The 24,748-nt window shown below is 47.7% G+C and overlaps 2 protein-coding genes across 5 annotated transcripts; both read right to left on the bottom strand.

Annotated features, from left to right (window-relative positions):
• Window positions 1–16,270: 16,270 nt before the first annotated feature.
• LOC120713802 lies at window positions 16,271–17,361 on the bottom strand. Its single transcript, XM_039999775.1, has one exon. It carries the CDS (start codon window positions 17,137–17,139, stop codon window positions 16,414–16,416), a length of 726 nt encoding a protein of 241 aa, XP_039855709.1. The 5' UTR covers window positions 17,140–17,361; the 3' UTR covers window positions 16,271–16,413.
• Window positions 17,362–18,731: 1,370 nt separating this feature from the next.
• On the bottom strand, window positions 18,732–21,886 carry LOC120713800. 4 transcript variants are annotated; one of them, XM_039999771.1, is made up of 3 exons: window positions 20,786–21,886; window positions 20,395–20,459; window positions 18,732–19,695 (listed from the first exon to the last, which is right to left on the bottom strand). In XM_039999771.1, exons 2-3 carry the CDS (start codon window positions 20,417–20,419, stop codon window positions 18,890–18,892), a joined length of 831 nt encoding a protein of 276 aa, XP_039855705.1. In that variant the 5' UTR covers window positions 20,420–20,459; window positions 20,786–21,886; the 3' UTR covers window positions 18,732–18,889. The 4 variants fall into 4 exon arrangements, with proteins under 4 accessions (XP_039855705.1, XP_039855704.1, XP_039855706.1 ...); XM_039999770.1 differs by having other exon boundaries at window positions 20,395–20,995; window positions 21,115–21,886; XM_039999772.1 differs by lacking the exon at window positions 20,395–20,459 and having other exon boundaries at window positions 20,786–21,884.
• Between the last annotated feature and the right edge of the window lie 2,862 nt (window positions 21,887–24,748).

The following is a 24,748-nucleotide window of genomic DNA, read 5'->3' as shown; positions in this document are numbered from 1 at the left end:
CAAGACCTTTTAGGTGATTTGATTCCAAAGGGGGAGAGATGTGGATCAAAGCACGGCATGTTCCCAACAATAGGGGAGAGATGTTCCCAAGAAGGAAAAGTATATTCCAAAGGGGGGAAAATACCAAGTGGATCAAGTCAACACATGAGAGAGGAGTAACAAATAGGGGGAGGAACAAAGGGGATCATGGTTTTAGGGGGAGGCCAAATCGTCATTGGATGATGGTAAGCATCCAAGCGAGTGTAAGTGGTTCAATTTGTCAATTTTTGCAAATTTTATGCTTGCTTTGATTGTGTTGTCATCAATCACCAAAATGGGGAGATTGTAACGAACATGGCACCTTTTATGCCATTTCGAGTGATTTTGGTGATCGTATGACAACGCAATCAATGGGACTAATGGCTTTGTTAAGTGAACATTTCTAGATCCCAGGAATGAAGCAAAAAGGCCATACAAAGCAAAACATGAAGAAAGAACTCAAAGAAATGCTGAATTGGACGAGTTCTACTGAAATCAGTAGCACTAGAAGAACCGATGCCTATAGCATCGGTGCATCGGATGGATGTCGGAAGATCCGACGCCCTGGCTTTGGCACATGTCTGTGCGCCTCTGGAGATCAAGTGAAGAAAGAAGTGAAGCACCGGATGAACCGACGGTGTCAAGAGAGGCATCGGTGCATTCAATGTACTATGTTCCAGAGACGATGTCAAGGGCGCAGGAGCCACGCCTTCAGCACCGGTTGAACCGGTGGTGCATCAGAGCATAACACCGGTGTAATGACGTTAGCAGGAGAGAAAGAGGTCCAACGGCTAGTTGAGTGCTGTGAGTGACCGGTTTAACCGACACCCAGTCATCGGTTAAACCGATGGTGATGCAGACAGTGCATCAGAAGCTCAACGGCTACTTCAGGTCTGAGAGTGACCGGATGAACCGACGCCACCCCCATGCAGAGGCATCGGTTCATCCGATGGTATGCTGTTTTCTGCTGACCGTTGGAGCAACGGCTACAAGACTTGGTGGCCTATATATACGCCTCACCCCGGCCATTTGAAGTTTGCTGGAGTTACTAGACATCCCACACACACCCAAAAACACCTCCAAGCCATCCAAGAGCATAAAGATTAAATCCTTAGTCCTTAGCACAAGCTTTGTGAGTGTTAGTGCAAGATTAGCTCTTGAGTGAGTGATCAAGCAAGGTTTAGATCCTTGTACTGTGATTTTAGAGTGAACCATCCTTGTATCTTGTTGCGCCGACCATCCTTGGAGCTTTGGTGGCTCGCCGGCAAGTCAATGACCCTCCGGCTTGGTGTGGAGCGGCGTCGATGACATTGTGCGGGGGACGGAGACCCCCCCTTCGTGGGCAATCTCCCTTAGTGAAGATCGGGATCAAGGTGACCGTGATTGTGTTCACGGAAGACACTTGATTGTCGGGAAGCGATACTCTTCGTGAGTGCTTTAACAACGTGGACGTAGGGGCGCCTTTGTGGCAAACCGAACCACGAGATATATCCTCATGTCGAGAGTTCGCTTTCTCTTATCCCTCTTTTTTAAGCTTCCGCATTTCATATTGCAACTTGTGTGCCTTTACTTTCTTAGTGTAGTATTGTAACACCCCTGTGTTAATCGTCTCGCTAATCAAGAGTTAACTCGCTATTCATGGCCTCAAATTCGTCGTTAGCGCTAATCGTGTTCGCTTAGTAAACATCTACTTAGCGATGTTCGATCTCGTTTTTGTCCTTGATCTGAGTTCCAAATCAACTTCCGCCCAAAACGAAAGTTGTAGATCTTTTAATCCTCTACAACTTTTATTTTGGCCAAATTTCAAGTTTCTATATCGAATTTGGACTTTCAACGGGTCAAACTCGAGTCATTTTTGTTTCAAACGAGTTCACTGTAGCGACAGCAGTTCCACTGTGGCCGCCCATGCCGGCGTCTGCCGTCGGCGAGCGTCGCCACGCGTCGCGACCGCCGGTGATCCTCGTCGCCCGAGCGCCGTCCTTATCGTCGCAAGCACCCCGGAACCTTCCCGTCCCAGTCCGTTCCTCTCCTTCTTCCTCAGCGCACGCCGAGCTCGAGCAGAGCTCGCCGCCGTCCGTCCCGCCGGCCAACCCTCGCCACTCCGCTTCGATTCCGCGCACCCAGAGCCGCGCGACCTCACCCCGAAATCACTCCACCCTTTCCCGACCTCGGTCGACCCCATCCCGAGCCGAATCAAGCCCGCAGACCACGGCCGCCATTGACGTTCTTCGCTGAGCTCCGCCCCTCTCCATCGACGACCCTCTTCCGGCTCTTCTCCGCCTAAATCGAGCCCACGGTGAGCTCAATCGCGGCCTCCTCCTACTCCCCGACTTATTCCCCACCCGAATCGGCGCCGCCGCCGTCGATTCGCCGCCGCGGAACGCGCCGCCCGCCGCCGGCACGCGCCGCCAGCCGCCCCTGTGCCTCCCCGTGCGCCGCCTCCGCGCGCCCTAGAGCCGCCCGGGCTCCCCGGAGCTCGAGCCGCCCGCCCCCACCGCCGGCCGCCCCGGTCCAGGCCGGAACGCGGCCGCCGCCGCGCGCCCTGCCCCGGCGCCGCCGCAGGCCGCCGCGCCCCGCCCTGCGCCGCCCTAAGCCGCGCGCCTGCCCCACTGCCCTGCTCTGGCCGTGGGCGGGCAATACCGCGCCGCCGGCGAGGCGCTGGCGGCTTAGACCGCCGCCGCCGCCGCCCCGTTGGCCGCCGAGCCGGCCCAGAGCGGCACGGGCGAAGCAGGGGAGGGGGAAGGCAGCTGGGCCGGCGCCCACTGCCATGTGGGGCCCGGCTGTCAGCGCCCCCCCCTGTTTACCTTTTATATTTTTTTTTCATTTCTATTCTATTTTCGGCTGAAAGTCCCTAATTGCATATAAATTCACAGAAAATGAGAAAAATGCCAAACAAATTTTGTTAGGTTTCTAAAATCATGATCTTCAGAGGAAAAATACCTAATCATGCATTTTATCACTTTTTCTCTGATGAAAATTCAACTTGTGTTTAACCTAGTTTATTTTGTACCACTTATTCTATAGCTCTAAAAATTATGAAAAATTTGCAGTGGCTCACTCTTGGTATGTGTAATCCACTGTAAAAATTTCAGGTGCTAGTGGTGTACACTTTTGGGTAGAGCTATTTATGTTCTTTTTCCTGGCTAGGGTTAGTTAATTGCTTTGATAGCAGTAGCTTATGTTGGAAAATTTTGTGAGGCATGCCTACTGCTTTCGCGTTGATCTGGTTAATTGTTTCGTGCATGCAAAGCAAATTCCTGTTAATCCATGCTAACCTAAGTCGTTTTAGTAGTTGTTTTCGAAGGAAACACTTCAGGCTAAATGTTTAAACCTTGTTTTCACATCGTAAGCTCTTATGCATTGCTCTGTGTCCTATCTGTTGCATGACATATTTTATTCGTGTAGACGCCACGACCGACGCTGTCCACGAGCTAGTTGCTGAGCCGGTCCAGGAGCCACGAGCAGGAGAGCAGCAGGAGGTCGTCGTTGAGCACGCTCCAGCAGACTTTGTTAACCCCGCTGACCTGCAAGGCAAGCCCCGGAGCATAACCATAATTTAAAATTATTCAATGTTTATTTAAGTATTGTGCATTTATGTTCTAGGAGTTGAATGGAACCATAGTATGCATGTTTTCCCTAGGTACCGTGGGCCTATACTAGTATGCAGGTGTCGATAGAAATGCTTTGCTAAATAGGATTTCGGTAGAAGTCGAGTGATTGCTGTCACTCGCGAGTTTAGGATCTTGATCCCTTAGCTTTGGCTTGGAAATGCGTTGATGAGTAAAAAGAATTTGAGACCGGGCGGGAATGAGTTGGAATAGATGAGAAAATGAACTCCCGCCTGTGTCGATTGAGGACCGTACCGTTGTTGGCCCTGATGACCGAGTTTGAACAGTACTAACCACATACCGGAAGTAGGAGGTAGTCGAAACCGGTAAGCTGTGTACCACATTACAGCGGTGATTTGAATTCCGCCATGCTACGCTGGGCGTGGGAGTTGGCGGGTGTTGGATAGGATGCCGCCTCCGGGTTCTCCGGGAGTTCACCGCGAGGGGCCCATCACCTGGGTTTTAGCAGGCGTAGTTCAGATGCCGTGGTAATGTGGGAACAGTTGACGCGCATGGCCCGACGGGGCTTACATGTGTCGTGTGAGTTAGGTCCACCTTGCAAGGTTAAATCGGATCGATTCGCCGTCTCTCTCGGTTAAGAGAACCTTGGTCACTGCGTCACATCGTAGTAAGAAGTGGAATAAGTATTGAAAGGTAGCGATGGAATGCCTTACCTGTTTGTTCTGAAGATTAAATAATCTACCATGTGTGTTTTAGATGAATAGGCGAACTTAGTAATACTTGGTATACTAAATGGAGCTAAAATATTGAAAATAAGGATTCACTTTTAGCAGCTTTTCAGCAAAAGAACTCCAGAGCCAAAAAGCTTTGCATGCCTAGGTATTGGGCTAAGTATACCCAGAGTCGGGTAAGCCTTGCTGAGTATTAGTATACTCAGGGTTGTTGTTGTAACCCTTCTGAGCAGGTTGTGTCCCGGCGGACTTCGAGGAGATCTGTGCGTCCTAGATTGGACAGCCGCTTCCTCCAGGTTGGACCGTCGAGTGGGCCCCGTCTTCCCCGTGAAGATTGGGCAGGTTAGCGTCACATCGGTGGGCAGGATGTGGAGCTCACCTTTTATCGTCGTCGTAGCTATCGTATTGTATTTCGAACTCAGTTTTAAACTTCCGCTGTGCGTTTGAACTCTGTCGTTTGTATTCGAATCTTTTATGTAAAACCGGTGTTGTAAGTTAATTTGAAGATTTCTGTATGCTGGTAACACCTGTGCTCGTCTTCGTACGGGTCTAAGTGCAATTGTGATCCTGGAGTACAGTAGTTTAATCGGGATTTTACCCGACAGCCTGTCAGGTTACACCGTTTTAAGTGCACAGTAACTTGATTAAGTATTAAAATGATGGTTAGTGCATTTAAGCCGGTTTAATTTGGACGGTGCTGCTACAGCTGGCATCAGAGCTCTAAATTGCACTGGGGTGATTACCTTGCAACGATTTTGGGTTTTTTGAAAAGTTGACGCTAAATGCGCTAAGGAATAGAATAGATAGTTCGTATGCCCTAATTATGTTATATAAGTTAGGTGGCAACTAAGTATCTATTTTATTCCAGCACTTCCAGCTTTTACTTTTTGTTAAACCTTATTTCGGTAACGACGCACCTACGCTAAGGTAAGCAAGGTAAGCATTCTGGTAGTCCTTAGAATAGCCCACGTGTTTCATACGTGCGCGGGTCCCGTATGTTGAGCATACGAGGAGGTGATAAGGCTCAATTCAAACGAGCCTGTCGCTATCTGCCGCCTGATATGGAGTGCGGATTTCATGCCGTGTGATTGTGATCACGGCCATTTCGTAAGGCAATGTTACGAGATGTAAACCTGTCATGCGGTTGGTTATGACCGTGACCCTTGGGACACGTCTACCCTTGGATGTCCCGTAAGGCGAGTGTACGGGAAGTGAATACGTTGTTATGACGTATGCAGCGCTGCCCATTCAGCGTCGAACGTCTGGGTGCCATCTCTATAGTGGATGGTAATGTATGTGTGAATATGTGGGAAACTGCATATGCGTTACCCGTGTGGCGTAGGACATATGGGGGCCGTTCGTGTGTGCTGGTACGAAGGGTCCAGAAATGGATATTTATATCTGTCTCTGTGCTCTTCTGCAGGAAACTAACCACGTAAGCGCGTTATAAAATCCTTGATCGTAGGAACGACTAGTCTATATATATAGAGAGAGTACGTAATTGTGCCACCGATTGTTCTCGTATACCATATTTTGGTACTTGTTTGGGTGAGAAACGCTAGAACGTGGCATGCATCTTGCATCTTGCATTCCTGAGTTGTTGTTTATTTTTGGTTACCTTCGGTAGCACTTCACAAAAATTTACTTGGATCACCATGTTTTTACTATGTGTTCTTAAAAATTTATTTGTGTTGCGTTACCAAGTTTAAATCTGTTCTTTTAAAAAAAAAATCTGTGACTTACGCTAGCGTTATGTGTTCTTACAGATGGCTAGCTTCACGCACGTGATCGTGGACGCTGAGGGTTGGGCGCACTCCAGTGCCCTCCACACCGGCCACTTTCCTCGTCTGCTGTGGCAGATGCTCAGGGCGTTTGACTACACTGAGCCCCCACAGTACTCCGGACACGAGTCTAGCTTGCTGGGCACCGAGCGCTGTCAGATGATCGTGAAGATTCCTGCTTGCCCCGCTCGCTTGGATTGGGACTCGTGGCAGCTCACTGTCTATGGTAGGAAGCTGGCAGACTCCTGGGAGATTGCAGCTAGGAAGGCTATTGAGGAGTTCTCAGAGAAGCATAATGCAGAGGTGATAGATACTCCTTATAGTGTGTTTCCTCTGAGGGATGAGACTACTCAGGCCTATACAGATCGGGTGAACCGCAACCTGAACATCATGATGCCCGACTACAGCGTCAGGACAGCACTCTCGTTCAGCTACTCCTCAGCTTTGAGCAACATGTATGAGCAGCTTCGTGAGGAGAATGCGATATGCAGGAGCAAGGCTCGAGAGGCTCACCTCCATGAGCAGCACATGATTGGTACCCAGGACAAGATCAAGACCCTGAAGGCCAAGTCCAGAGCAAGGAAGATCAGGATTCAGGAGTTGCAGGAGGAGTTAGAGAACAGGACTCAGATGGTGCAGCACCTTGAGGGGCAGCTTCAGCAGGCCCAGGAGTGGATTGAGGACGCCCAGGCTCAGGTGCAGGCAGCAGCAGAGATGGAGGCCGAGGCAGCAGAGGAGGAGCCAGAAGAAGAAGAAGAGGAAGAGGACCCTGAGGAGATCGAGGGAGTGTCTGGAGTCGAGTCGGGACCCGGGACTCCCTGAGGACGTGGATGGATAGTGTTGATTCTCCCCTTGCAGTGTAGCCTAACCGTAGGATAGTTGGGTAGGATCACCAACATAGTGCTCTAGGCTAACCTTGGGTTGAGAATTCTTTTGTGCCTCGGTAGTTCGAGTCATGTAGGATAACCCCTCGCTAGTGTGGTGTGTAGCCGGGTCGTGTAAGACCCCGTAGTGGTGTGTTGTAGGGTCGTTTGTGAACCCTTCTCCCATGTTAGTTTGTTGCCGTAGCACGGCTTGGGTTGTACTGAACCTTGTTCCAGCTGAAGCAGCGTGGCTGCTTAATGTAAATTTTACTTCCGTAATGAGCTTTTCTGTCAGTGTGTGGAATTTCAGCTATGAGTTGCGTTTGACCGTCTTCAAATCTGATATTTTGTTGAGCGATGTTTAGTTTTGCATGCGTAGAAGTACTCTGGGCGAAACGTGTTGAGTTGAGGCGGTGTCAATCGAATCAAGCCATTTTAATTCCCTTGGTGAGCCATATCGCGAGAGAAATGATTCATGCCGTGTGTTCATATTATATATGCACATTCTTTACTTGCATGGATTAGTCTTGCTAGCGAAATGGCTAACCAGGGGAATGATTATTTTTGCAGATGGGTGATAACCATGACAATGTCAATCACGAGGCACTGCCCCAACAACCTCCCTCTTTGGCTCAAGCTGTTGCAGCTCTTATCGCAGACCGCAACGAGCAGACGGAGTTGATAAGGCAACTGGTGCAAGCCCAAGTCAATGCCGGCAGAGGTCGACATGCTCCCCCGCTAGCACCAGCAGAAACTGACTATGTCGGTTTTCTGGCCACCCAGCCACCTCTGTTCCATAAGGCCGATGATCCCCTTGAGGCTGATGCCTGGATTCGCACCATTGAGGATAAGTTCAGCATCCTCAATTGCACAGAGATGGACAAAGCCGCCTTTGCAGCGCAACAGCTGCGAGGACCTGCGAAAATATGGTGGGTCAATCACAAGGCTCTACTTCCCGCTGGTACACGTCTCACCTGGGATGAGTTTGTGGCAGCTTTTAAAGCCCACCACATCCCAACAAGCTTGATGAGGAGAAAGATGGCAGAGTTCCTAGCCCTGAAGCAAGGGAACAACACCGTGCTCCAATATGCTCAGACCTTCAACCAGCTATCCCAGTATGGTGGTTTTCATGTGGACACTGATGAAAAGAAGCAAGATTGCTTCAGAAGGGGACTTAGCACAAAGCTTCAGGACAAGCTAGCCCTCACCACATGCAACAACTTTACCGATCTGGTTAATAAGGCCATCACGCAGGAAGATGCCACGCTGGCACACAAAGCTGATAAGAAGAGAAAAGCACCTGCTGGATCCTCCAGCAATGCACCCCAGAGGTACGAGCTGGTTCAGACAGGGAATCAGCAGGCTTCAAACCGTCCTCCACAGCAGGGCCGTTGGGTCGCTAGGCCACCCCAGCAACAGCAGCCGTGGGTACCTCGTTTCCCGACACAACAGCAGAGGCCGCTAATGCTACAAGCTCCACGCCCCAACAACTACCCTTGTTACAATTGTGGTAACCTGGGGCACTTTGCACGAGACTGCCGTCTGCCACCTCGGCAGAATATCTACAAGACTCCAGCACTGAGTCAAGGTTCCAGCCAGAAGGATCAGAAAAAGAAGGTTGTACCTGCCAAGACTGGTCGTGTGAACTACACCACTTTGGAGGAAGTCCCGGAGGGCACCCAAGTGATGGCGGGTACGTTCTCCGTTAATCACTGCCCTGTTACTGTGCTATTTGATTCGGGAGCATCTCATAACTTTATCAGTGAAGCATGTGTGGCACGACTTCACTTACAAGTAGCATGCCTAGAGAGACCCTACGTTATTCAGACACCTGGCACCCGGTTAAATGCTGCCCAAGTAGTTCGAAATGTTTCCCTTACCTTGGGTGGGAAAAATTTTCCACTCACTCCCATTGTCCTTCCAAGCCAGGGGATAGATATCATACTTGGAATGAATTGGATGAAGAAGCATGGCGTTATCATCAATACATCTTCTCGTGTTCTTCAGTTCAACTCTTCCATGTATGGTTCTATGGACATTCATCTTTCCCAGCATGCAATTCCAGCCACTGTCATATATCATCTGGAAGGGAAAGTTCTAGAAGTAATTCCGGTGGTTTGTCAATACCCCGATGTGTTTCCGGAGGACTTGCCAGGCATGCCTCCCGATCGGGATATTGAGTTTGTCATTGAGTTACAGCCTGGCACAGCGCTCATATCTCGAAGGCCATATAGAATGACTCCCAGTGAGTTAGCTGAATTAAAAATCCAGTTACAAGAGTTGCTGGATAAAGGCTATATCCGACCGAGCACCTCACCTTGGGGTTGCCCGGCTCTGTTCGTAAAGAAGAAAGATCACGGGCTGAGGCTATGTGTGGATTACCGACCTCTGAATGCAGTGACCATCAAAAACAAATATCCACTTCCTCGTATCGATATTCTTTTTGATCAACTAGCCGGAGCTAAGGTATTCTCAAAAATAGATCTTCGATCTGGCTATCATCAGATAAAAATCAGACCGGTGGATATACCAAAAACAGCATTCTCTACTCGTTATGGGTTATACGAGTATTTGGTGATGTCCTTTGGATTAACCAATGCTCCAGCGTATTTCATGTACCTCATGAATTCGGTATTCATGCCGGAGTTAGACAAGTTCGTCGTGGTCTTCATTGATGATATCTTAATCTACTCCAAGAATGAGGAAGAGCATGCTCATCATCTTCGCATAGTACTTCAGCGTCTGAGAGAGCACCAGCTTTATGCCAAACTCAGCAAGTGTGACTTCTGGCTGAAGGAAGTACCATTCCTCGGTCACGTCATATCTGCTAAGGGCATCTCTGTGGATCCCAGTAAAGTACAAGATGTACTCGATTGGGAAGCCCCAACTTCAGTTCCTGAAATCCGCAGTTTCTTGGGTTTAGCTGGGTATTATCGACGATTCATCCCAGAGTTCTCCAGAATTGCGAAGCCGATGACTGAACTTCTGAAAAAGGGTGTCAAGTTCTATTGGAGTAATCAATGTGAGGAAGCTTTCCAGAAATTGAAAACACTTCTCACTTCTGCTCCAATTTTGGCCCAGCCTGATACTACAAAACCTTTCGATGTCTACTGTGATGCCTCGGGCACAGGACTCGGCTGTGTCTTGATGCAGGAGAACCGAGTGATTGCTTATGCTTCTCGATCACTCAAGAGGCATGAAGAAAACTATCCCACTCATGATCTTGAATTAGCAGCTGTGGTCCATTCACTGAAGATTTGGCGACACTATCTTTTAGGTTCATTGTGCAACATCTATACCGATCACAAGAGTCTCAAATATCTTTTCACTCAAGCTGATTTGAACATGCGTCAAAGAAGATGGCTTGAGTTGATTAAAGATTATGAACTCGAAGTGCATTATCATCCTGGCAAGGCGAATGTAGTTGCCGATGCGCTAAGTCGCAAAGCTCACTGTCATTGCATCTCAGCTATACCATTAAGCGAATCCCTTTGCTTTGAAATGGAAAAGATGAATTTAAGTATTGTACCACATGGCACATTGGCTCATCTAGAGCTTACTCCTACTCTTCGTGACCTCATCATAGCGGCACAAAAGCAAGATAAAGGGGTGAAGGAAATTCAGAGAAGACTGTCAGAAGGAGACCCTAAAGTGAATTGCTTCCACCAGGATACTGAGAATGTACTATGGTTCAAGAACCGATTAGTGGTGCCTAAGAATTTTGAACTCAGAAAACAAATCCTTGATGAAGCTCACACGTCACGATTATCAATTCATCCGGGTAGCAACAAGATGTACCAAGACCTGAAGCAACGATTTTGGTGGACTCGGATGAAAAGGGAAATAGCCAAGTATGTGTCAGAGTGTGATATCTGTCGGAGGGTTAAAGCCAGTCATCTCAGACCCGCTGGGACTCTCCAACCCTTGAATATTCCAGAATGGAAATGGGAAGATATAAGTATGGATTTCATAGTTGGCCTGCCTCGAACTCAAAAGGGTTACGATTCTATTTGGGTTGTGGTCGACAGGTTAACCAAGTCAGCACATTTTCTTCCAGTTAGTACTCGTTATTCCACAAAAAGATATGCGGAGTTATATGCTGAGCGTATCTTATGCCTGCATGGTATACCCAAGACTATCATCTCTGATCGTGGTAGCCAATTCACTGCTCGCTTTTGGGAACAATTGCATACTTGCTTAGGAACTCGGGTGATTCGCAGCTCTGCTTACCACCCTCAAACAGATGGCCAAACAGAGAGAATTAATCAGATTCTGGAAGATATGCTTCGTGCATGTGTCTTGACCTATCCACAGAAATGGGATCAATGTTTGTCATTAGCTGAATTTTCTTATAACAATAGTTATCAAGAAAGCATCAAAATGGCTCCATTTGAAGCCTTATACGGTCGTCGATGCCGTACACCTCTGAATTGGTCTGAAACTGGGGAAAGAACAATCTTTGGGCCCGACATGGTTCAAGAGGCCGAAGAACAAGTCCGCCTTATCCAAGCCAACTTAAAGATTGCACAGTCTCGACAGAAGAGCTATGCGGATAAAAGAAGAGATCCACTCGTCTTTAAGGTCGGTGACCACGTCTATCTGAAAGTATCACCCTGGAAAGGCGTGCAAAGATTCGGAATAAAAGGGAAGTTAGCTCCCCGCTACATCGGTCCATATCAAATTGTGGAACGATACGGTCCTGTGGCTTATCGGTTGGATCTTCCGGCAAATCTTTCTGCAGTTCATAACATCTTCCATGTGTCACAACTCAGATTGTGCCTTAGAATTCCGACTGAAGCTGTGGCAAGTGACTCGATTCAATTAGAGTCTGATCTCACTTATTCTGAGCATCCTATCAAGATTATTGATCGCAAGGATCGAGTTACTCGTCGCACAACCAACCGATTCTTCAAAGTACAATGGAGTAATCACTCCGAAGATGAAGCTACTTGGGAGAAGGAGGAATTCCTGAAATCCAAGTATCCGGAGTTTTTAAACGCTCATCCAGGTACTACATCTTTGAACCCTTTCCGCCTGTTGAATTCTCTCATGCTTGAATCTCGGGACGAGATTCTTTTAAGGGGGGAAGGCTGTAACACCCCTGTGTTAATCATCTCGCTAATCAAGAGTTAACTCGCTATTCATGGCCTCAAATTCGTCGTTAGCGCTAATCGTGTTCGCTTAGTAAACATCTACTTAGCGATGTTCGATCTCGTTTTTGTCCTTGATCTGAGTTCCAAATCAACTTCCGCCCAAAACGAAAGTTGTAGATCTTTTAATCCTCTACAACTTTTATTTTGGCCAAATTTCAAGTTTCTATATGGAATTTGGACTTTCAACGGGTCAAACTCGAGTCATTTTTGTTTCAAACGAGTTCACTGTAGCGACAGCAGTTCCACTGTGGCCGCCCATGCCGGCGTCTGCCGTCGGCGAGCGTCGCCACGCGTCGCGACCGCCGGTGATCCTCGTCGCCCGAGCGTCGTCCTTATCGTCGCAAGCACCCCGGAACCTTCCCGTCCCAGTCCGTTCCTCTCCTTCTTCCTCAGCGCACGCCGAGCTCGAGCAGAGCTCGCCGCCGTCCGTCCCGCCGGCCAACCCTCGCCACTCCGCTTCGATTCCGCGCACCCAGAGCCGTGCGACCTCACCCCGAAATCACTCCACCCTTTCCCGACCTCGGTCGACCCCATCCCGAGCCGAATCAAGCCCGCAGACCACGGCCGCCATTGACGTTCTTCGCTGAGCTCCGCCCCTCTCCATCGACGACCCTCTTCCGGCTCTTCTCCGCCTAAATCGAGCCCACGGTGAGCTCAATCGCGGCCTCCTCCTACTCCCCGACTTATTCCCCACCCGAATCGGCGCCGCCGCCGTCGATTCGCCGCCGCGGAACGCGCCGCCCGCCGCCGGCACGCGCCGCCAGCCGCCCCTGTGCCTCCCCGTGCGCCGCCTCCGCGCGCCCTAGAGCCGCCCGGGCTCCCCGGAGCTCGAGCCGCCCGCCCCCACCGCCGGCCGCCCCGGTCCAGGCCGGAACGCGGCCGCCGCCGCGCGCCCTGCCCCGGCGCCGCCGCAGGCCGCCGCGCCCCGCCCTGCGCCGCCCTAAGCCGCGCGCCTGCCCCACTGCCCTGCTCTGGCCGTGGGCGGGCAATACCGCGCCGCCGGCGAGCCGCTGGCGGCTTAGACCGCCGCCGCCGCCGCCCCGTTGGCCGCCGAGCCGGCCCAGAGCGGCACGGGCGAAGCAGGGGAGGGGGAAGGCAGCTGGGCCGGCGCCCACTGCCATGTGGGGCCCGGCTGTCAGCGCCCCCCCCCTGTTTACCTTTTATATTTTTTTTTCATTTCTATTCTATTTTCGGCTGAAAGTCCCTAATTGCATATAAATTCACAGAAAATGAGAAAAATGCCAAACAAATTTTGTTAGGTTTCTAAAATCATGATCTTCAGAGGAAAAATACCTAATCATGCATTTTATCACTTTTTCTCTGATGAAAATTCAACTTGTGTTTAACCTAGTTTATTTTGTACCACTTATTCTATAGCTCTAAAAATTATGAAAAATTTGCAGTGGCTCACTCTTGGTATGTGTAATCCACTGTAAAAATTTCAGGTGCTAGTGGTGTACACTTTTGGGTAGAGCTATTTATGTTCTTTTTCCTGGCTAGGGTTAGTTAATTGCTTTGATAGCAGTAGCTTATGTTGGAAAATTTTGTGAGGCATGCCTACTGCTTTCGCGTTGATCTGGTTAATTGTTTCGTGCATGCAAAGCAAATTCCTGTTAATCCATGCTAACCTAAGTCGTTTTAGTAGTTGTTTTCGAAGGAAACACTTCAGGCTAAATGTTTAAACCTTGTTTTCACATCGTAAGCTCTTATGCATTGCTCTGTGTCCTATCTGTTGCATGACATATTTTATTCGTGTAGACGCCACGACCGACGCTGTCCACGAGCTAGTTGCTGAGCCGGTCCAGGAGCCACGAGCAGGAGAGCAGCAGGAGGTCGTCGTTGAGCACGCTCCAGCAGACTTTGTTAACCCCGCTGACCTGCAAGGCAAGCCCCGGAGCATAACCATAATTTAAAATTATTCAATGTTTATTTAAGTATTGTGCATTTATGTTCTAGGAGTTGAATGGAACCATAGTATGCATGTTTTCCCTAGGTACCGTGGGCCTATACTAGTATGCAGGTGTCGATAGAAATGCTTTGCTAAATAGGATTTCGGTAGAAGTCGAGTGATTGCTGTCACTCGCGAGTTTAGGATCTTGATCCCTTAGCTTTGGCTTGGAAATGCGTTGATGAGTAAAAAGAATTTGAGACCGGGCGGGAATGAGTTGGAATAGATGAGAAAATGAACTCCCGCCTGTGTCGATTGAGGACCGTACCGTTGTTGGCCCTGATGACCGAGTTTGAACAGTACTAACCACATACCGGAAGTAGGAGGTAGTCGAAACCGGTAAGCTGTGTACCACATTACAGCGGTGATTTGAATTCCGCCATGCTACGCTGGGCGTGGGAGTTGGCGGGTGTTGGATAGGATGCCGCCTCCGGGTTCTCCGGGAGTTCACCGCGAGGGGCCCATCACCTGGGTTTTAGCAGGCGTAGTTCAGATGACGTGGTAATGTGGGAACAGTTGACGCGCATGGCCCGACGGGGCTTACATGTGTCGTGTGAGTTAGGTCCACCTTGCAAGGTTAAATCGGATCGATTCGCCGTCTCTCTCGGTTAAGAGAACCTTGGTCACTGCGTCACATCGTAGTAAGAAGTGGAATAAGTATTGAAAGGTAGCGATGGAATGCCTTACCTGTTTGTTCTGAAGATTAAATAATCTACCATGTGTGTTTTAGATGAATAGGCGAACTTAGTAATACTTGGTATACTAAATGGAGCTAAAATATTGAAAATAAGGATTCACTTTTAGCAGCTTTTCAGCAAAAGAACTCCAGAGCCAAAAAGCTTTGCATGCCTAGGTATTGGGCTAAGTATACCCAGAGTCGGGTAAGCCTTGCTGAGTATTAGTATACTCAGGGTTGTTGTTGTAACCCTTCTGAGCAGGTTGTGTCCCGGCGGACTTCGAGGAGATCTGTGCGTCCTGGATTGGACAGCCGCTTCCTCCAGGTTGGACCGTCAAGTGGGCCCCGTCTTCCCCGTGAAGATTGGGCAGGTTAGCGTCACATCGGTGGGCAGGATGTGGAGCTCACCTTTTATCGTCGTCGTAGCTATCGTATTGTATTTCGAACTCAGTTTTAAACTTCCGCTGTGCGTTTGAACTCTGTCGTTTGTATTCGAATCTTTTATGTAAAACCGGTGTTGTAAGTTAATTTGAAGATTTCTGTATGCTGGTAACACCTGTGCTCGTCTTCGTACGGGTCTAAGTGCAATTGTGATCCTGGAGTACAGTAGTTTAATCGGGATTTTACCCGACAGCCTGTCAGGTTACACCGTTTTAAGTGCACAGTAACTTGATTAAGTATTAAAATGATGGTTAGTGCATTTAAGCCGGTTTAATTTGGACGGTGCTGCTACAAGTATCTTATTAGGATTGGCTATATGTTGCAAAACTCTTTTGGGATGAGGGTTTCACACTAAGGTGAATCGTAGTTGGACATCCAGATAGCTTGTTTTAGTTTAATTTTTGTGCAAACTAGTTGGAGTCATATGTTAAGGTTTTTAGAGTGACTAATTCACCCCCTCCTCCTCTTAGGCAAAGAGCCCCCGATTGCTTACACACAGAGTTCTGCAATTTTAATTTCCCAGCATATGGAATCTGTTCCTTCATCTCCCATGTGTAGTACAATTTTACTATCGCATCATCTATCCTACCGATGAGCTATCACATTGTCATGTTCCTGCTACTGGCAGCCAGAATCGACACGTTAGTTCACTCCACTGGTAGATCCTGACATGATTGCATGCTTTAGAGGTTATTTTAGTGAATTGCTAACCAAGTATTAGTATATTATACTGGTGAAAAGCGTGTTATCTTGCTGCAGTGCTATTCTTAATATGAACAGATGCTCTGCTAAGCGTGATTGGTGCTAGTTCCACGCTCAACCTCGTGTGTTGGAGCTGACTTGTTTTGGATTTGGGAGGCAAGATCCACTGCACGAGGATCGTTTGCTTGTTGCAGGGAAACACATGGCATCTGCATAACATGCTATGAGGGATTTCAAAGATCAACTTCAACAATGAACTGCTCCAGTAAACATCAATAATGATGAGCATCTTTTAGGTATTATTTGGTTAAAAAACCAAGATAACCTTTCTGTCAAAACTTCACAACATAACAACGGAAGACAAAACAGTGAAGTTGACTGAAGGAAATTGACCAAAAACTGACTTTCTTTTCAGTAATTTTTCTGTACAATTGCTCATTTACTGATAAACTACAAAATTGTATGTTGATCAGCAGATCCTCTAAAAGGCGGATGCCAATCTCAGGGAAACAGGATTGGTGCACCATCTATCTACAAACTGAGAGTGTTGAGGAGAGAAACTCTGCTCTGGATCAATTTCCTGAACAAAGTCTCAACTCCGCTCTCAAGATCAACAATGACCAATTCCATCTGCTGCAATTTCTCCTCCTCGCATGTTAATCTTCTTTTGTGGAAAGTCTTGGAGACAATGGACCATCTGCTAGAGCTTGGCGTCGCAATTTGCTTTGATAGGAGATATGTCAAGGATTCAAGCATGGAGATTGCAATCTCTCTAGCTTCTGCCAATTGCCTGACAACCCTGCAGTTGTCCCGATCAACTGAAGTGGGCTTCTTGCTGATCTTCTTGAACTGTTTCTGCGCCTTCTTAGCCAAGCGGATATAAGACTGGATCTTGGCTTGAATAGCGGAGTCATCTTCTCTCTTGATGACCAGCTGCATCTCCTGGATGCTTGTTTTGAGCTCAGAAATGTTCTCTTGGATGCTGTTGCAGAGGTCAAGCAAGATGAGGGACTTCTCAAGCTCTTGCTCCACCGATTTCCTCTGTTTCGGCTGGCAAAGGCTGAGTTGGCCACTTGGTGAGCACATCATCTCCTCAATGGTGGTGTACACTCCTCCAAGCCTCGTGATACCATCGGCAATTGTCTCAATGGTAGCGGAGGAGATGGTTGCCTTGAGGCTCTGCAGCTGTTCTTCGATGTTGATTTTGTCAGAGCGAAGGCTGGATGGCAAACTTTCAGATCTGAGAATGGAAGCCATGACTGGAACTGGAGATGACAAGAATACTGGAGGGAAACTGAGCTGCAATGGTGTCGACCACGCTGTGGTTTGCCTGGTATATATAACCAAATAAGCAGAAGCAATGGCGTCGGTGACCCTCCCGACATGAAGAATCTCGCTGACAACGAAATGCTCTGCTGTTTCGACATAGCCTCCGATCTCCACGGCAGGTTGATGCTTTCTGTATGTTCATCCAGAGCAAGAGGAATATATGAATGTGGCCTGATGAAGCTTGCATAGTGCTATGTCCCAGCTATCAGCAGCAACTCGTCTGCACAAGTGTCTTGTTTATGTTGAGATCTAGATCGTGAGATCGGTGAGCTTGCATTGAGAGTTTGAGACCAGGGAAAGAGACGTGGCTTCGTCGGAAGGAAGGGTTGACTTGCTTCGCCCTCAGCCTGGCAAGCTGCCTTGTCTGGTTGTTTCTCATGTTGGCAACAGGAGTCGGCAAGGCAGCTTAGTAGTTCTAACATATTAGTGATGTGTGTTAGCAATTGACTGGAGCTGGCACGCAGGCTAGTGGGTTTGGGGAGAAAGATCAACTCTGCAAGCGTCTTTTGCTCGTTGTTCAGCAGGCATATCTCATGTGATTATACTGTCCTTGTTCTGTGTTACAAAGAGAAACTAGATATATTGTGCCTTCTGTTGAGTTACATGTCCTGTGCAGTTCTTAACTGTGATGGCACTGACAAATTATCAAAGAGAAAAACCACTGACAATTCTTTCGTGACATCAAAAAATGAAGTTTAGTTATTTCTTCTTTTCTGGGACAAGAGAAAGGAAACAACAGAAAAAAAATGACAGCATAAAGTGGACCAAAACTTGTGTCTTTTCTCATCGAGTACATTTATGTACATTTTCTCGTATACACATCAAAATTTTGTTTTGATGGTTAGCGAATCCTGTAAAATGCGGACGCTAATCATGAGGAACCTTCTGAGTTGGTGTATGATCTACAATCTAAAGCATTCATAAGAGAAATTTTGCTCGATGATGAGGTGCTGTGCTGCAGCGACAAAGCCAGCTACCCCCTGTTTTTTTTTTCTTTGTTCAGCTTTAGAGGCATCTCTAACCCTACTTGAGCCCGTGCACAGGGTGGGATGTTTCGATAACCGATAGCAAAATCATCTGCACGAGTGCCCAGTTTAATGTTAGAAGAGCTACCTCCTGTCGAATACTAGTTGACTTCAGCGTTCATTATTCTTCATGTCGCATTGTGCTGCCTGCTGTGCTTCCAGCATTTAGAATCAGAAATTTGCAATTTCGAGTTGATCCACATGCCGTCCAAAGTTCTTGACCTTGGATCTTCCGGCATAAAGAATCAGTATGGCAGCTTATTTTAAAGCTAATAATCAATTGTGAGCTCAAATCTCGTGGCTGGAGCTGGCATGCTAGCAGTTCAGCAGAGCAAGATCCACTTTGCAAGGATCTTGCGCCTTGTTGTTGAGCCACATCACATGTGGATATTAACAGTGGCCATCTCATCGAACAACTAATTATTTTTTTTATAATAAGAAGTAAGAATAAATATAGGGCATTTTTTTCAATACCAATTGAAATGATCAGAAAAATTGATAACACGAAATGGTCAAAACTTTGCTCTTTCATCGAGTATTTTTCTGTACACTTTGTCTCATATATACATCAAAATTGTTTTGATGATCAGCCAATCCTCTAAAAGGTGGGATGCTAATCACAGGGAATCAGAGTTGGTTGGTGTATGATCTTTCTACAGGCTAAGAGTATTCAGAAGGGAAACCCTGCATTGGATCAGTCTCCTAAAGACAATCTGAATATGGCTTTCAAGCTCAACAATCTCCAACTCCAACACCTGCAATTGCCCCTCCTCGCATGTGACTCTCTTCTTCTGGAATGCCTTGGAGACAAGAGACCACTTGCTAGCACTCGGCACCGTGATCTCCTTTGATAGGATGTCCAATGTCGATTCCAGCATCGATAGAGCGATCTCTCTTGCTTCAGACAACAACTTGATCATCCTGCAGCATTCATTGTCAAGAGCAACCTTCTTGTTGATCTTCTTGATTTGCTTCTGCGCCTTCTTGGCCAAGCGGGCATAAGACTTAGCCTTGGCCTGAACAGCCAAATCGTCTCCTCTCTTGAGAGCCAAATGAATCTCTTGGATGCTCGCCCTGAGCTCCCCAAAGCTCTCTTGCATGGCACTGCAGAGGTCAAGCAAGATGAGAGAGCACTCAAGCTCTTCCTCCACTGCCTTCCTCTGCTGACGCTGGCTGCTCGGAAAGCATATGAGATCATCAATGCAGCTGTAGATGCTCCCGAGCTTGGATAGACCATCAACTATTGTTTCGATGGTTGAAGAGGGTGCAGAGATGGTTGCCTTCAGGTTCTGGAGCTGCTCCTCAACATCGGTTTGGTTGGAGCGAGGGCTTGAGGGCACACTCACGGATCTCAGGTGGTAGGCCATGTTTGGAATGGAAAAGAAGCTATGAAGCCTCTTTCTGGAGATGAAAGAGAAGTGAAGCTGCTGAAATTGTGTCTTCCCAGCTTTGGCCTTCCCTGTTTATATAGCGAAAGAGGTTGAAGCAACTGCACAGCTAAACCAGCAGACAACAAGAATAATCATTCGTATGTGTAAATTGTAATCGTGGTTAGCTGCAACAGAAGCCACTCAACCCAAGAGGCATCGCTAGTAGAGCTTGATTAAGAAGCTGTCATGTCTGCATTGTGGGTGGCAAACTGACTTGCACGGGTGAGGTGCAGTCGAGTTTAGTATCAGAATCAGATTGTGTGATCCATTAATTAACATGCAAGTTGCCGGTGGAAGAATGAACAGCTAGTTGTCTTCGCCTCACCTCCAGACTCCTAGACACGTTTAACCATCCGATCACAGCATTACACAACGGTTCAATGATAGCCCCTGTTCTCATGTTTCAGCTCTCCATTGTCTGCTTGTTCACAACTATAGCCAGCACGAGTGTGCCCACGTGTTTCTGCAATTTTCTAGCACACTAAACTCTAAATAATTAGCTTATTATCGTGCTGTCATGTTGCAATTACCAATATCAAAGAATCCATTAGTGTGTATAGTATGTGCACGCTTTGCCACAGATACCCATCTATCCTAACCACCATGAGAAATAAAAGTTTTTTCTTAAAGAGGAAAACAACAGATAAGAGAAGTTATTAACGGTTTCATATTAGCACAATTCACTATTTTGTTCACAGTGGTCTTCAGAGGTAAAGGGAGGCACTCACAAGTACATATTTCCTGAATTGACATTTGATTTTCTAATGCATCACCAATGCGGAATATTTCACTCCTACAAAAAGTTACCTTCAGTCCATCACATTTGTTTGAACAAGGAGAAAATATATTTTTTTCTAGAAAAATAGCATGGTAGTATCATCATAGGCATAATGTAAAATGGCAATTGCCCCTCTGTCTACCAAATGTTGGACTCATGCACGCATTGGCACAAGGCGACAAGCCAGTGCACTATTAACCAATATTCTAAGAAATTTGTGGCTAGATTAAAGAGCAAATGGGGTAATTTACTCACAACAAACATAACCGTGAGTTAGCTTGAAGGTATTGGGTAAATAGTCAACACATTTTGTGCCATTTTCAAAATCAAATAAACTTCACCTCAGCTCAGTTTGCTTCAACGTTTGTCCGAATCCTGATTTGTTTCATGTGTGGTGAAATGTGAAGCAGGTCTCCCTAATGCTCCATTTGGATGTCGATATTGGAGGGCATGGTATTGAATTGGGTTCAATACCAAAACAACCATGGTATTGAAATGGACTCAATTCAAATTCTATTGTTTGGATGACCAATGCATTGGACCTTGGAATCCTAAGAAGCAAAACAATTCAATTCCTGTTTGGATGTATACACATGGAATTGAAAGAGGAGGACGCTAGAACAGGACGTCGCGGCTGGCCGTGGAGAAGACGGGCCGCCGCTCCTCTTACCTCCCAACCATGCCGCTCTTCCGTCGTCGACCTCGAAATGGAAGCTACGGAGTGCTCGTGGTTGCGCCTCCGGGGTAGAGAGGGGTCAGTGGCGGCGGTGGGCGGCCGCGTCGGAGCGGAAGCTGGAGGGCCGCCAGCCGTAGTGCCTCAGGGACGGCATGCTTGCGCGGGGACGCTTGAGGCTTGTTGGCACCAAATCGAGCCTTGCCGCAGCCGAATTTGGGTTTGCCTGCACTAAATCGAGCTCTGCCACTGCTGGATTGAGTATCCCCGACACCGAATCGATCTCCGCCGCGCCGCATCGAGGGGAGCATGGCAGGGCTCGGTGGAGGAGGCCATGGAGTGCATCACGCCGGCGGAAGGGCAGGAGCGGGACGGCGTAGGGGCGGGCCAGCGGAGGATGGGACGCGCCGCGTGGCCACATCACGCCGGTGGAGGGGCAGAGGGGCGGGAGTGGGCCGGCGGAGGTGTAGGGATGGCGGGACGGCGCAGGACGGAGGTGCCGCCGCCGGCTGCGAGGAAGAACGAGAGGAGCCCGCCGCGAGGAAGAAGGGAAGGGGCGCCTGGGCGCCTGCGCCGGCTGGGGCCTGTCGTGAGGAAGGACGGAAGGGGTGCCGGGCCGCCGGCTGTGAGGAAGAGGGGAAGGGTCGCGGCAGCGGCGAGCGCTGCGGCGGCGGAGGCGTCGGGGAAAGGTGTCGTGCGCGGGGAAGAGTGTGCCGCGGGCGGAGAAGAAACGGGCAATTCTGTCCAATACGAAGGGGTATGGCTCGGTATTGAGGGAGGAAGGGCATGAGTACTATGAATGCCGGTTGGTATTGAGGTCTAATTCCAATTCTGAATTCTGAAGCAACCAAATAGCTGCAATTGGAGGTTACAAATGTCAATTCCAAATTCTTAGGCTGAATACATACATCCAAACAGAGCGGAATTCCAATTGCTGTCGGCGCTTCTGGCTTTCAGAGAAGTGGATCCTCTGCATCTTAGTAATATTCTGCTTGGAAACAAAGAAACCTCTGAGAGATTCATCAATCGAGTGCCATGATTTACCTGAATACTAGCTGCAGGAAACAAATCGATCGCGCTTATGGAAGGGAGGAGGAAGCCGCCCACCGCCCACCGAGGGCCGCGATTCAAACGCCCGTGACTCTGCTTCGAATGCGAAACAATAGCGGCGGCGATCTTAGAGGGCGGCCATCCTGCGGGGCCTCCGCTGCTGGTGTTTTTCTGTCTCCCTTCGCGTCTTTTACAGCTGACCCAATTTTTTTTTGCAACCCCCCCCCCACCTCATCGGATCGTGATTAATATTCGCGATCCAGTTTAGGGATCACGGTCCGAATATTAATCCCCTCATTTTTGGATCGCGAATATTAATCACGATCCGAATTTTTGGAGAAAACCCCAAAATACTTGCAGATTAGTCCCCTCATTTGCTTATGCTATCCCCATGGCATCCGAGTCACGGCTGCTCCCTCATCCTTCTCCGGTCGCCTGCGACCTACTCCATCTGTGGAGGTAAAGATTAAACCTTTAATTGATTTGATTCCAGGTGAAATCGCTTGGATTTGGGTGTGATCCTTTGCTTGCCGCTGCTTGCGTCTTGTGAAGTGATGCAGTTAATGGTTGTTCGGGCGATTGAAAAGCATTCAATCAACAGCAAAATCAGTAGCACTGCATAATATGCTTCGAAATGCATATTACAAAGTGCTCCGAAAAATCTCTAAATCAGCTCCGTACAATATGCTTTGAAATGCATACTACAAAATGTATACCTTTTCTGTCCAACTTAAGGTTACCATGCTTCGTGCTGAAATATGAAATACTCTAGAAATTAGATATTTGTATAGTTAGATAAGTATAAAAAATTCAAAAGTTAAATATTTTGTAAAGAAGTGTGTAGAAGATGAACACATGGCAAAATCATATGAGCCATGAAGCCATATAAATAGGAGTGCTTCCCTCCTTCTTGCCATATCATGGCATAAGAGGCCTCAAGCAGGAGATGACAAAATTATCATGTAGTATATGTCATGGTATGATAGCTACATAAAGAGTGCAATAGTTTTGTGTTGTATTAAGTTATGATGAATAAAGAGTTGAATTCCCATATAAAGTTAGTTAAGGTCGCCAATTTCTCCACACATGATATTTGCAGAACCGCTAAATAAGTTAGCTAGGTTATAACCCACTATAGTCTTTTTTAGCCTCTACAAATACCAGCCGTTAAATGCCTTAGCCCGCTATTTTAAACACTGTTATCAACAATAGAGAGGTTAACTGAAGATGATGCTTCTAGGTGCAATATATTCTCAATCTTAATCTCTTTCAATATACGCAAAGGAAAACCATCAGTCACATCTAAGATGTACAAGCAACCCTCCTTCTAAATTGCAAGACCTTCAGTCAGGTTAGATGGCTTCTCTAACAAAAGGTGGGCAATAGTTAAGTCTTCAACATCCTCAATATAAGTTGTTATCACCTTAATCGGGAGTATATGTGGATATGAATAGGCTTCTATTAAAGTAAAAACATTAAAACTAACATATCAAAAACAATTGACAACATGAAAAAAATAAATGCCTATAAAAAGAAAAAAACAGGTATTGTACCCTTGTCTCACTTCTCCCGACCAATCCTACAGCTTCCGCAGCGGGTCGGCCGGGTGCCCTCGGGTCTCAGCTTTCCCTCGCCGGGATGGACGTGCCGTGCTGGCGGCGGCTCGGCCGGGGCTGTCGCGGATTGGTCGCGTTCCTTCGCGAGGGATAATCGGACCGGTCCTGTCGGGGCTGGGTCCACGATCCCGAAAGGAAATGCTGCGTTCCTGCACTTTAACCCCGAGCAGCAAAAGGACTTTCCTGCTTTGCATGCTTACAAGAGGGAGACAACAAGGGTCGCCTGTGGGCATGTGCCCAGAAACTCAGGCCCTGCTACCTACGCGACAAGACACGACACCAACAACACCTCCATCTCCTGTTCCGGTCAGCACCCCATCTCCTGTTCCCGATAGTGCCAAGACTGTTGACCTGGCCCTCGCTCTGTTGACAAGGGAAGTGCGGCCCATCCGAGCCCTTGACCCAATGATACTGGAGGCAAGCTTCACCCCCGTGTTGCGGTGCATGGGCACGAAACCAGCAGCTGCAACTAGCACTGCGACGGTTTTGCCCGTGGGCCCGTTGGACAACCCACAACGGCTACCCAGAATTCTTATCCATCATCTAGAAGAAATTATTCAATTTGTCTTCCATTGTTTGAGATTGGTGCAAACTCAAACGAATGGATGAGATTCATCTATCAGAAGAGTAGTGCGAAGCGCACATGCTGGATTTGGGATGAAGCCGACACATGTCACCATATAAGTGGCTGCTGTGCATGGGTAGATGAAGGGGCTCCTTTTGGATTTAAAATTTTAATCTCACTTTTCTTTCAAACTATAAATGTATTTTGAATTCCGTTTGAATCATGAGGTCACTGAGAATTTATACAACAGAACAAGATCCAATATGACTATATTATATACCTTTTTTAAAATCAACATTTGAAATGCACTTTTTCAACATTTTGATTGTACAGTTTCGACATTTTGATATAAGATGTTGATCTAGTTTATTTGAAATGTTGAATAAAGTTTGTAGAAATG

This window comes from Panicum virgatum, chromosome 6K, assembly GCF_016808335.1.
Source record: "Panicum virgatum strain AP13 chromosome 6K, P.virgatum_v5, whole genome shotgun sequence".
Taxonomy (NCBI): Eukaryota; Viridiplantae; Streptophyta; class Magnoliopsida; order Poales; family Poaceae; genus Panicum; species Panicum virgatum.
This window is presented reverse-complemented; position numbering and strand designations above follow the sequence as displayed.